The sequence below is a fragment of the Stegastes partitus genome, unplaced genomic scaffold (genome assembly GCF_000690725.1).
Source record: "Stegastes partitus isolate 25-593 unplaced genomic scaffold, Stegastes_partitus-1.0.2 Scaffold58, whole genome shotgun sequence".
NCBI classification, from domain to species: domain Eukaryota; kingdom Metazoa; phylum Chordata; class Actinopteri; family Pomacentridae; genus Stegastes; species Stegastes partitus.
The window spans coordinates 67,579-81,822 of record NW_007577789.1 but is presented as its reverse complement, the minus strand read 5'-3'; the positions used below and the strand labels follow the sequence as shown (position 1 = coordinate 81,822).

Below are 14,244 nucleotides of genomic sequence, written 5' to 3'. Positions count from 1 at the left end.
CTCATTCATTTTAACAGGCTTACATATCTGCGCTATCTGGGATGCTAATGCCCTCTATTTATTGTTCCTCCGCTCGCTACCGGGGAAGCTCCGCAGTCCTCCAGGGGTAATGACTGTGTAAGTCCCCAGGCTGTGCACACACCAAATGTTTTCGGATAAAACTCAAGACGAGGCCAAGAATAACAGGACAAACTGGTAGCTGGAGTCCTCCTGAAATGTATTACATTCCCTTATGTCTCCTAGTCCAAGCTGGAGTGCGTTACAAAGACATTCCCTCTGCTGAAAGGGCAGCACTTGACGGGCAGAAAGTGAGCATATGGTGTACGTGTTAGAATGTGAAATTATAGGTCGAACTTGTTGCGTCAAAGTGGGGAAAAAAACACATGGAAAAAAAAAAAAAGATTCTGCACAATTGTCAGTCATGAAATTTTATGTTGGGAAAACTTGGTGCATTTGAGGTAAATTCTTATAATGGCGTCACTAACGAACACGAGGGAAACCATTTAAGTACTTAAATGTGTTGCATAATGAAGTCAGCGTAATGAGATTTAATTAAATGAGGCCTACTACTAGGCTACACACCCTCAATCCTTTTTTATTGCCTTGACAATCTACGCCAAACCAAGGTATTCAAGGAGATTCTGTACCATGCTTATAAAGTTTTGACTGCCGGTTTCGGGTAAATAAGCAGCAATGATCACGTGAACCCACGGCGCAGCATCAGACTCAACAGACCAAGCTGGCCCTTCACAGAAAACCCCCAAAATGATGCCTTGAAAGCACGCACACGTCGTAGAACTGCAAAACCACCCACAGTCAGTTTTTTGATAATGTTCTGCATCCACGGCTCTGGTCAGGAGAAAGAAAACAGAGTATGGTCTTAATTTATCTGGAATTCTGTCTGTTTCCCAGCTTGGGGATGGAGCCAGAGAACTGGGGTATGGCACAGAACCTTCTAGCCTTCGGGAATTTGGGAATGAACCAGAGGGCAGTCATGAGTTAGACAGATTTAGGTTGATGGGACGGCTCTGTAGGAAACACAAAACTAGCACACCTACTGCCTCGTGAACTTTGCATCGTTAAATCAACACATTTGAGTAAAAGCTCCATGAAGCATTTGATGTAAGTGTTTGACTACCAGTTGCAGGAGGGATTTGCATTTGTCCTTCATCTATTTGTTGACATTTGGATATTTATTTCCACAAATGATGGAGACAAAATACAGTAAGAGAAAAATCTGAACAGGTTAGCAGTTTCCTCTTTACTCCTCCATCCCAGACGTTTATGGCTGTCTGGTATTTGATAGTAATAACTGCCCCAGGAGGCAACACAACCTGGAGGAAAACTGGAGTTGGAGGCTCAGTGAGGTAAGTTTGTTTTCATAACAGCAGTTGGGACATCGCTGTAGGTGCCGACTCCATCCATCATCTCCTCTATGGTCTCCTGGTTTTGTTTGGTTTGTCATGCCTTTTCTTTCAGCATCCAGTATCTTCATGAACTGTACGCCTCCCAGCACCGCATCCACCACCTACAAGCCCGATCCCACTGATTTGCCTCATTTACTTCTTCTTGTAAATATTTTAATATGGAAAAATGATTTCATTCTTTGACCTTCAACCACTTTTTTTTGCACTTTTCCTCATTTTTTGTTTGAACAGTAATATAGTTCACAAACCTTCGAAATACCAAAGGTGTTCCCATTAGCTTCCGTGATTACATCATGTGGCTGTTGTGCTCATAAATTCCATTCAGAATACGAAAATAGAAATACACACTCGGCATTACATAAATGCATTGATTTATTTGGCCACTTAACCTATTATTTACTTCAGTTCCAGGAACATAGCTGGGAGGTGTCCTCACTGGAAACTGATTGGCATTTTGTATTCGGTTCACATTCAGTCACTGACTACCAACATTCATCACTATACACATCCTCTAGTGAAGCTGAGGTTGACGTTGGGTGATTTGATCAGTCAACAACATTCCTGTGTAGACAGGTGATTACTTTGCCTGTGTATTTAATGCATGATTTGCTCTTCACCCATGTCAAACAGAGAAGGTGTTAAGTGCCCCAAATCCATAGTTTCCACTTTCCTTCAAATAGGAACAGGTGGATCTTTGATCTCACCAGTTCATTATAGTTAGTTTCAAAACTCTGCAGGTGCAAAGTGCAAACTGGGCTTCGTGTTCTTGAGGCCTACCAGCGTTGTGTCCTGACCTTCTGGGCTACGTTGGCGTGTTTTGACACATCTCCTCTTACATTCTGGAGAATCTTGACATGTAGCACATGTAGGTGGTCCAGTCCTGTCATCCAGTTTCCACGGACTACCGAGTGATTCACAACAGCTGCATTCAGTCTTACTTTCACTCTTCTTCAAGAAACGCTTGATTTCAGCACATCTAGAGTTAATATGCTCTTATTATTCGATTATCTCCTTGTTATGAGAGACAGCGACAATACAGTTCTGACTTTAGATCTTTTTGCTGTAACTCATTTGTGTATGAGGGCATGACGAAGGGAAATACACCTGTCTAATAGATATTGAGTCGTCTGGGCCTCCCATGTATGATGATAGGTATAACCATTATATATAGGTGTGTGGGTATGTATCATGTCTTCCTATGCTTTGCCTCAACAACAACCCAAATGCAACAGGCAAACAACATGTGCAATGAGAAAACTTCATCAAGCCACAAATATTTCTTCCAGATTAACATTCTGTGCTAGTGCCTATCATCTTTTTTGTCTATTTGTAAAACCATCTCAAATAAAACCAACTTTTTAAAGGCATATACCGTCTATCCCCTTAGTAATGCAAATAATGAGCACAATAACTAACACTTCAATCAAAACGCATAAATACTCAAAATTTCCTTGACCTAAATAAATAAAAACACTTGCTTCAGGTAGACTCGTAACACTTGCCTGAAAAGCTCCCATGTGGCAGCGGCGGCACCTTGTGTGAGGTGGCCTTGAGGCAGGTTTCTCGAGATCTTTTGCATCACAAACTTCAAAAAGAGTAATAAGTTATAATTATTATGCAAAATGTTGCATGAACTGATTCAAAGAACATTTCCTCAGGGTCATAGTGGTGCTGACAGGAGTGCCGCCCCTTGTTTTCCTGGTTTGGATTGTCAAGGCAGACTGTCGCTCTTGTATAACATAGCCTTTATAGGTCTTTACTTGTCCCTATTCAGGACTTTTGGGGTCTTTTGAACCTCAAGCCATTTGGTTTAGGTGACAGGTGTTTTTTTATTTATTTTTTTAATATAAAAAGAGGGACATTTGTCATGCATTTGGAAGCAAATGAAGAAAACTGATTTAACATAGTATACAAATCTATAATGAACACCAACAAATATTTTGCACGTATTCTTTCTTGGAGTCCAGTGGTACCCAAAATACCTTCTACATATGGCAACATGGAGGTCCTGAATAGGGTTAATGGCCTTTTTCACACTTTTGAAATGTCTGATTGAATCCAGTGTGTTTATATACTATATCTGCCTGTATCTTTAAGTTAGTGGCTGTATTTTATCACAGTGGAAACCCTCTCATCACAAACAGATTGTGCACTTTTCAACAATTAATGGCATGCTGCTTATTGTTGCTTCTCTTTCACCATCTTTAAACAGTGCAAGGCTTGTGTTTTACATGTCATGCATCAGCAAGAGCACATGTGGATTTCTTTATGTGAGAGCACACACACACACACACACACACACTGTGGTAAGGCGCTGCTGCTCCTGACTGAGGGGGTGTTATGGGAGGTGTGGGCGTGTACCCAAGCCTCTCCAAAGCCCAGTGTGTTTGATTTGGGCTTCTAGAAGGCAAAGTGACTTTTTAGGGATCATCTCTCCTCTCTTTGCTTCCAAGGTCACATTTTTCTTTGCATCAAGGAGCCTAAAGTTTTACTCTCACTTCAACGTGTAAGTTCCAGTTTAGGATTGTTTTTTTTTTTCCTTTTCTTGACTTGGACATGAAAGAAACAGAAGGAAAAATATCATCTGATTCGTTTTTTCATGCCTGGACCATGTGAGCTGCACATCTGCCAAAGTTGATGGATTTTTATTCGATGATGGTGGGAGATTGATCTGCATCTTTACCGGGCTATGATTCGTTTTGGGAATATCTGACATGGCAAACATACTGTGCATCCTCGCAGGAATCATGCTGTTCAAAATACTGACACTAATCCTCCTGCAAGGTACGTGTGATGTCTATTTATTGCATTTATTCATTGGATCATTTGTTTGCTTGCTGATTTGTTTGTTTGCTGACTTAGTTTTTATTTTTTAAAACATACTTCTGAAGGTGTCTTGACGTCCCATGCCTTGGTCAAATCTGACATCAGCTCTGGAGATGTCACAGATTCCAAGGATTTTGTCTCGGCGAGTTCACAGCTGTCTCAAACCGCAAAGTCCAGACAAAAGCGCTGCACCTGTTATTCCTACAAGGATAAGGAGTGCGTATACTACTGCCACTTGGATATCATCTGGATCAACACTCCCGAGTAAGAAAAAATGCTTTATTAAACACTCTTCTGTAATTGTTTGATAACGCGGTCCTGGTGCGCTACCGTTGCGCAAGATCTGGAGACGTTTGCGCAACGTTTGTCAGCGGTGATAGCTTAAAAAAAGGTCTCAATTAAGACTATTTACAGACTGGCATGTGGCTGGTTTTGTGCAACTCTGGTAGAAGCCATAACGCACTCAAGGCAACATGCTGCAGTCGAGTCACGCCCGGTAACCCGCCCCGAGGCTCCAGACGCACATGGTTCAAGTGATGGCAAGCCCGGCGTAGAACAGCGCGTCCTGCGGGAGTTCGGAGGCAGAGGCAGGGCCGGAGCCATGGAGTTAACATGACCAAACCTGCCAGGGGATCACCCCCCCTCCCCCCACCAAGGAAGAAAGATCAAAATTGAAAACTTTCCCCAGCCACAACAGGCTATTAAATAGATTCACTCATGCATGAGAAACTTCTTCCTTATTTTTCATCTACACTGTTGCCCATAAAGTTGGAAGGAAATGGTTTTTTAAATCTCTTCTCAGGAAATGGTTGTGACCGTGCAATTTATTTTTTTCTAAAGTGTTTCACAATATACATACAATACAAATCACAGGAGCAATTAAACCTCAATGAACTTTTGCAAACTGCGTATTCAGGCTTAAACAAAATTGGGGGTATTGAGCAATAGGATTAAGGGTTTTGTTTCAGTTTTTTTGGTTAATTTAACAGGAAACACATGTTCAAGGGGATTCCATGCATTAGAATGTTCAATATTACTCTTTCAAATGTCATTCAGTCACTAATACTGAGTCTGGCCACCCCTGACATGGATCAGTGCGTTAAGACATACTGTCCACAAGCTTGTTGATGGTGTCAATGGGCAGGATGTCCCACTCTTCAGTCAGATCCTGAAGTCGGACTCATTTTACCTGGGTAACGGGGACTCGTATGGAATCATTGCACTTGGTCAAAAGTGGTTACTGATGTGTATAAATAGAAATAAAAAGAGGACTGTGTCTGAAAACAAGAATTATTCCAACTTTATGGGCAACAGTGTAGACACATGGGTGGTTACAGTACTTTAATGATCTCCAATGAACTGCATTGTTTCAGAAGCAAATTGGATTTAGAAAAAAACATTTATAATAGCATTAGATGGAACTTTCTCAGTGCAACCTATAGTTGAATGTGCAGCATCTCCTTTCACAGAAGGGAGTCGTTGTACAGCATTGTTCAGTGGGCAGAAATGATTTGTGATTTTTTTGGTTAACGATGCCTCCAACTGAAAACCAGTCTTTTACAATAACATTTATGTTGTGTTAGCCTGCTTTGTTTTTTCTTTTTCTTACCTTTTCTTGTTTCATTGTATGCGATGGTAGAGATCAATATTCAGTAATAATAATGCACAACAATGATCATAATCATATAAACAAGGCAAACACTCCATGAATTCAGGGCATATTCCACCTGCTAGCTTTGTGTAAAGTTGTTTGTCACTGGGTGAAGTGAGAAGCATTGCTATCTTCTGTTCATGCAGAAGCGGCAGAAGTCATTCATTTTTGCAGTGCATGCTGATGTAGTCTGAATTACTAGTTGTAGATTGCAGGTATAAGCCTGCCACAGCCTTTATACGTGTCTGTTTTTAAAATCCCCTTCAATTTATGAACAAAAGCAGCAACCACCAGGCAGCAATTAACCACACGGATAATTTCAAGGTTTGTTGTCATGCAGTAAAGAAGCCGTGCTAGTTTTTTGTGAGCAAATTAACCATTTTAATGACACTGCTCACCGCCCTGAGTGCAAATGTTCCATCAAAACAGTTCTTCCCAGTCACTGATTTGTGGGGCACTGTTGCTGCATTCTTGGCTCAACTCTGCCTCATATGGTTGCGACTGGTTTAAAGAAATACAAACAAGCCAGAGTGGGTTTGTTTCTTTTCTTATGATGTCCAGCCGTTGCCAGCACAAAGCAGACATAACCCTGATTATATATATAAGTTATATGGTAAAAAAAAAAAAAAAAAAAAGGGAATTTACAATAAAAAAAAAAAGAAAAAGTAACAAACTGCAAAAACATTTATTTAGAAACATTTTAATTTGAGATAATGGGATCACCCGGGATCTTTCTGCGTGGAGTCTCCATGTTCTCCCCGTGCAGCGTGGGTTCTCTCTGGGTTCTCCAGCTTCCTCCTACAGTCCAAAAACATGTTGAGGTTAATTGGTGATTCTAAATTGTCCGTAGGTGTGAATGTGAGTGTGCTTGGTTGTCTGTCTCTAAGTGTAGCCCTGTGATAGACTGGTGACCTGTCCAGGGTGTCTCCTGCCTTCACCCTGAGTCAGCTGGGATGAACTCCAGCCCCCCATGACCCTAGTGAGGATTAAGTGGTGTATAGATAATGGATGGATGGATGGTTAATGATCCTGACACAACCAGTAACAAGTTATTTAAAAACTGCTTGGCAAGTTCATTTAGTGACATTTTTCTTGAGGTAGTGGTGTTGGCACTAATCTCAAAAAATAAATCAAAGTGGAGTTCAATGCAAACCAGTAACTAGTGTTGTATCTGCTCTCAGATATACGTCGTTTTGGATTAAAGCATCTGCTGAATTAAATTGTAGAAATTGTAGTAAAAAAGCATTTATGAAGTGCCTGGAACATTTGTTTAGTAACAATTTTGCAAGGTAGTGATATTGGCTCTAATATAAAAACTAAATCAAAGTGCACATGGTTGTTCAACCACAAGGAGAGGCACAGGGTGGAGATATTGAACGTCCAAGGAAGTGACCATATATGATCACTTGCCCCATAAAGGGTTAAGGATCTTTAAAGTAGCATACATACTGTGTCATGCAGCAACTTTGTAGATCTGCTACACTGAACATGCTGTTCTGTTTTCTTTGTTTGCTGTTCGGCAGCACTGCAAACAAGTCTGAACTACTGCAGCGTACTCCAACTTGAAGAAATTGCCCTTTGGCTTAGCCAAGCACAAAAAAGTCAGCGGTCACATTCAGAATCTTTGAAATCATTTAGACACAACAGAATCGACCTGCTTGAACAATGGCAGTTGTTGGTGTTAGCATTCACCATGAAAAGATACCGAAACATAGAGAAATGTGGAAAAAAGTCACGTGGGCACTGTATGTGTGCTTCTGTGGAAACAATGAGAGTTCCTCGAAATGGGGAATTTCATTGAACTGTAGCCAGCAAGGATGGCAAATTTGCCTCCCACTTGGCATCATCGCCGGTGTGTTCTGGCACTGCAAACACAATGCAAAATGACTTAATTAGAGCTATTGCAGATGTTCTGGAGGAAGACATAAAATAAGATGGCGCAGTTTACCGCAGTTGATTTGGAAGAAACCACTGAAACAAGGTTCAACTCTCAGACATTCCTTGGTACACCTGGTATGGAGGTGAATATGAAGATTTTTGGGCTTTGACAATGTCGGTGATGACAGGAGAGACATGTCAATTACTAACTACGTTTCAGGTGTACTCGACCAGTTTACCCGTGTACACAAGCTGGCAGCACCAACATATTATGCCACATCTGGTATGGCATCACACCTACATGGAGTGTAGCCAAAAATCTGAGAAAAAGTCCTAAAAGCAATATTTATTCACTCACTAAACCTTGTTCTCTCTGGTCTGCCAAGATGATCCCTGAGTGTAAATCCTTTTCTGAGACTGGAATGCTGTGCTTTTTTCAGCAAACCTACAAAATGCGCCAACTGACTCGATGAAGTTGTGAAATGACGTATCGAACGGGCAGCAGCACATGGAATTCCAACTCAAGGCTTGTTCTGCCCATCCTGTTGCAGGGCTTCGCCAAGTATTCAGTGGCACCAACTCTGGCGCCTTCATTCAATATCTGGATTTTCAAAGCTTCTGTTGGTTTCTTTTCACACTGTAATTTTCCCAGGAGTAGAGACAGCGTTCCATGTTCTCCAGGCCAAGGATGGGCAGGATGAACAGGATTCTGCTCCTTTTGTGTTGGTGACACTGTCAGAGATTTGAACAACTAGCGACAGTTGTTTGACTCTTTCTATGAATATTTTCAGTAGCAGTGCAAAGCCATGAAAGCGGTTGATATCAGCACAGGCAGCAACGTAGACGAAGACGAGATGAAACGAAGGCTGTTCTACAACTTTTTAGACAACATCAGTGTAAAATTAGAAGCAAAAGTCAAGAACTTGGCAGAACCTGACATTCCGGCCATTGTTAGACTATAAAAGTTTAATAAGCCGTCATCCCACTTTGAGGAAAATTGCATAGCCTGGCTGACTATGACTCTAATTTTATCAGACTAAAGGCTGCCCTCATCTAATTACATAATTCACATGTCGTCAGGGACAAACCGCCCAACTGCTGTCCGTACTGTTTCAGAGGTACCGAAACTGCTAAACATGTTGATGACCCTTCCAGCCTTCACCGCATCAGTGGTCTTTCTCTTGCATAAAAGCCGCAGGACGACTCCCTTCTCTGGCTCTTATATCAATCAAGAAGGAGAGACTCATAAAACTTAAGGCCAAGATGGGGGAATTTTACAGTACTGCCATCAGCATCTCCAGGAATAGGGATAGGCCCGTTGACTTTACCTCTGTTTTGTAAGCAAGCCTAAACACACGCTCTGATTTGGGCTGACTTTCATACACAAGCACGCACAACCTGCCCAGGCTGTCGCATGATATCTGTTATTTACCTCCTAATGATAACTTTTGCGAGTGCGGTTTCCGTTGTTGTTTCCGTTAAGTGTTTTTATTAGTGCCGTCGCACCGCTAATTGTTGTGTGGCCACTGTGGAATATTGTAATCATGTGTGGTCAAAGATTGATTCCTATGTTGCAAGTTAAATATACTGTTCATGATAGCTAATGTCAGGACCGCGGGATCGCGTAAATTATGGGAATGAGCTGCGCATTTTGAAAACGTGGACCTGTGCAGACTAGAATCCTCTTTGTTGTTTTTCTCCCTCTCGCCCACTCTTCTGCTGGAGATGTTGCTTTTTTCTCTTTCTTTCTCCGTCTGTTTGTCTCTCATGCACAAACAATGCACTGCAGGGCAGTCTATCAGAGAGGGTAATGACTGTTTAGGAGGGTTTGTTTAGGTTTGTAAATGGTATTCTACAATCTTGATTGCGAAGGATTCTCTGAGAATACGTTGTGCACTCACACAAATGTAGTATTTGCCTGTGACTTCCTATTTAAACTCTAGATCTCATGACACACTACACACTGGGTAAACGTGTGACTAATTCACTTTACAGACACCTTTACTATAACAGGTAAAGTTAGTGACTCTACAAATCGGCCTGTTTTTGTTTTGTTGTTTGTTTGTTTGTTTTGTTTCCACTCTGTACAATTACTGTACTGAAATTGTATTGACGATAACGTTGCCTCTTTATGTACACGTGTCTTGGCTGAGAGGGACTGTAATTATGGGAATAGTTTTACAATAACACTGATGGGAACATCGAACTTTATGCACAACTAGCGAGTGGAAGATGTATTTTCTGTTTACTAGCTTGTGCACAGAACGTATGCTGCCAATCAACTGATCGTTTTCATATGATTTTACAGAAGCTATTAGAGTTGAGGGGCTGCAAGGTGGCGCAGTTGGTAGCACTGTTACCACGTGGCTGGTTCGCATCCCGGTGGGGGTCATTCTGTGTGGGGGGTCTTTCTGAGTGGAGTTTGCATGTTCTCCCCGTGCAGCGTGGGTTCTCTCCGGGTTCTCTGGCTTCCTCCCACCAATTGAGGTTAATTGGTGATTCTAAATTGTCCGTAGGTGTGAATGTGAGTGTGCTTGGTTGTCTGTCTCTACGTGTAGCCCTTTGATAGACTGACGACCAGTCCAGGGTGTCCCCTGCCTTCACCCTAAGTCAGCTGGGATAGACTCCAGCCCCCCATGACCCTAGTGAGGATTAAGCGGTGTATAGATAATGGATGGATGGATGAATGGATTACAGTTGACAGTGATGTAAGTTCTGTAACAAGTAAATTAAAGTCTAGTTTTCCACTTTTAATTATATCTTGGAATGTAATGGAAGTACTACAGAGAGACAGAATAATGTTTGTCATTGACTCACATTAGTCAAGGTATGACGTCTGCTGGTGTACGGCAACACCACTTGGACAAACCACGTGCAGAACTTCAGTGCACTGTAGTATTGGAACTGGTATTAATGACAATGACAATTTTGTTAAATTTAGGTGTGATTGTGACTACATTTACTAACGATCATTCTGGACGCCTGTTGTAGCATAGTCCTTTTGTTATATCATACCGAAAAAAACAAAAATAATCACGTCATAGTTCATATTCACAAAAGTGAGCATCCTTTTTAAACATACGCTTGTTTTGTAAACATACAGTAAATTGTGCACATGGCTAATATTTTGAGAAGCAGTTCAAAACTGATGCCGTGAAAAATTTCCATCCATGTGCTTCATACAATGTGCTGCAAACAGAAAATAAAAGAACAATAATTCTCTTAGGTACACTTGTGCAACATTTTCTAAGGTAATTTGGTTGTTCTGAGCTTCTGGAGAAGTTGTCTGTCTCAGTTGCTTCTGTCTCTTCATGTAATTTCCGAGTGACTCAGTGATGTTGAGATCAACGCTCTGCGGGGGCCACACCATCTGTTGTTGGGCTCCTTGTACCTCCTGTTGCTAAAGATAGTTCTTTGTAACTCTGAATGTATATTTGGACTCGTTGTCATGGTGCAGAATGAAGTCGGGAGCCGTCAGACGCTTCCTTGATTGTACTGCTTGACAGATAAGAAACCAAACACCAAATGTACTTAAAAAACTTTCACACGGCTACCGTATCTCCCTCTGAGCCGACAGAGTGTCAGATATCCCAAGAGGTTTAAATACCATTACACTGAGGAGGACGTGCGGCTGCATGGCTGCGGATTAGAGAGAAATCTGTTGTGCAAAGTCAAAAGTCTTCAGGTGTGCATCAAGAATAGTGAAAGTCTTCATTTTCTTTAAGGTGAACTTTGAATTAATCTGCTTTATTTACAATTTATTTAAAATGTGCTACAGTTTTTTATCATGCTTTTTGTGGTGTAATTAATCCTAAATTTGTTCTAGCTTTAATCTGATTCAATACAAAATTACGTGATTTGGTAGAAGTGACTTTAAATAACCAGCAAACGAGATTCATAAACCTTTCATGGTTTATGGCTTAACAACAAACACTAAAGGAGGCAACGTAATTCTGGTTTTATTAGTGATAATGATGCATGTAACTTGGTTCTGTAATACAATCATCATCAAAACATCAAAAGTCAGGGGCCCGTCCTGGCCGGAGGTGTTAACTGAGGAGGTATGTCGGTCCTACAGGTGATGAGGAGCCATAAAATTAGGAGTTCACATCCTTTTAGTAGGTAGCAGTTTTTCTTAATCTGAGTTTACACAAAGCATATTCTACATGTGGGAAGGCATACCACAGATTAGCAACACCTTAAAATATAATTTCGAACATTTTTCGTTTTGAGGAGTGAAACCACCTAACCACATATTAAGATCTTGGCATGACAGCAGGAAAGCATTCCTTCTTTCTCTGTCTTCTCATGCCAAGACCGCTGTTGGCTGTTTCAGGTAAACAACTTACTGCCTTGCATGTTGGGACAAATTGACACAGTTTAAAAGCAGAAAGGGATATGGTTGTATCCCACAACATTAATATAAAAGTGGTAAGCATGTCTTCTGACGTGTTTTCACACATTGCGGAGAGAACTGCAATTCAAGGTAAGATCGGGTTCCTGTCACCTGAAACGTCACGAAAATTCAGCGTAGAATGAAAACAAGAAAGCGTCGCCTCCCTACTTTAGTGAAAACATCCTTACATTTCTTCACGCTTGCAAAATTGTGGTTATGGGTAACTTCCAGGAGTGTACTGTGTGCAGTATGTATGATCTCTCCTCTAGACCGTAAGTGGGATTGTAATGCTTTTACTCATTGTGGCAAACTGTTAAAAAGGCAAGTTTCCTCAAAGTGCTTCTGTCGCCACCAGATAATTGTGATAAATTACCAAGCTGAGACTTCAGACTAAATAAGTATGAGGTGAAAAGGCCGTTTACCCTGAAGTCAATCAGGAATACAGTCATAAACTGGCAGAGTGAAGGATCAGGCTAACAAGGCACAGTGGAAGCGTCAGGCAGCATGTCGGCTTCTCCCATAGATGCAGAGGTAGTCTGATAGCACCTGGCTGGGAAAGGGAAAGACGTTTATCCATACTGTCAATGGGTCTTTTATTTAAAAAAAAATCTGAGATATTTTAAAGGATTTGAAGGATCAGGATAGTCTATTCACCACACCTTCTTCTCACAACACCCACTGGAATACCCGAGAGCAGATTCTCTTCCTTTTGTTGCCCCTTGAGATTCTATAGGTCTAAAAGACTACAATGTGGATTTCAAATGAATCACAGATGGATGAAAACAGATAAGTGGAAAAAGTGAGAAATGAAGTGATACCAGCCTGACTGTCATCTGAATGCTGTTAAGGGAGAAATACACCTAGAGCATTACTGACTGAAAAATTGGTAAGGAAGTTATGTTTCAGGAGTTTTTCCACTTTCATTGACAGCTCTGGCTGCCTTTGTTTTCCCCCATTACAAGTTCAAAGTGGTCTCCAAACTAAAATGAAACGTTCACAAGTGTAAAGCTTATTAGAGGCAGAACATTTAATCTAAAACAGAGCAGAGTTTCTGGACAATCACCCAAGCCTGTAAGCAGATCATTAAAACTTTTAGTAACTTTATTGCACGAAAAGTCAACTACAAAGAATTTTTCACTTCAGGTTCTCACTTTTTCCTTTTTACTCTGATCAAAACCCTGTCTTTACTCCTCTTTTAGGCGCACTGTGCCCTATGGAATGTCGAGTTACAGAGGACCTCAGCGGAGCAGACGTGCTGTTGATGGACAGCCGTCTGAACGCGAGTCGGCTAAGACGCCTCGCTGCGTCTGTGCCGTGATTGCAGACTCCAAATGCCACAATTTTTGTCTCTCAAGGTCAGTGAGTATTTTTTTCCTGTGAAATCTATATTGAATGCATTTTTCAGTCTCGGTAGTTCATCATTATTTATGTCCAAGTGAATTATGCGTGAACAATGAAAGTCTGAAAAAAGGCTTTTAATAGTAAAGTACGGTCATTAAGGGGCATTTCATTAAAACTGTGTTAATTGTAGGTGTTTGGGGATGCTAGGATCAGACTGTACAATATGTTTTGTTTGTTTAATATATTGGCAGTATATGACAAATATTATATTTCAGATTTCATCAATAATTTGAGGTTCAGCTTCCTAGATACATACATATATATTTTTCAAAATGTAATGTAATACTTGCAATAGCTAAGATACGCTATATAAAGCAAACATAATCAGATTTTTGGAAACAAATATTGCTTCCTTATATTGTACGTCACATTTTTCTACTAATACTCACCCCTCATAAACCAAAGACAAGTGTTTTCCAGGCAAAGTCTTTGAATATATTAATGAATGGCTGCAGGATCAGAAAATACATTGCATTTTAAAAGAAACCTTAGCTTTTTTTTTTTGCTGATGAATATACAGACGGGTGATGAATTAAAGTAAAAACCAACAAGAACGTGTCTTAGTAAAGTGTTGGGCCACCCCCTTCTGTGAGAACAGTTTCAGTGTGTCATAGCAATGCCTCTGGAATCCTACTGTTACTGTTTTTCCATAATATATTTATTCA

General features: G+C 40.8%; 1 protein-coding gene across 2 annotated transcripts in view; it reads left to right on the top strand.

Annotated features, from left to right (window-relative positions):
- Window positions 1–3,824: 3,824 nt before the first annotated feature.
- edn3b (endothelin 3b) overlaps window positions 3,825–14,244 on the top strand; it is a 12,430-nt gene continuing 2,010 nt past the window's right edge. For both annotated transcript variants that reach the window (XM_008275727.1, XM_008275726.1), the window contains exons 1-3: window positions 3,825–4,211; window positions 4,319–4,517; window positions 13,378–13,533. In XM_008275727.1, coding sequence (XP_008273949.1) covers window positions 4,142–4,211; window positions 4,319–4,517; window positions 13,378–13,533 — 425 coding nt within the window. In that variant the 5' untranslated portion in view covers window positions 3,825–4,141. The remainder of the gene's footprint in view (window positions 4,212–4,318; window positions 4,518–13,377; window positions 13,534–14,244) is intronic.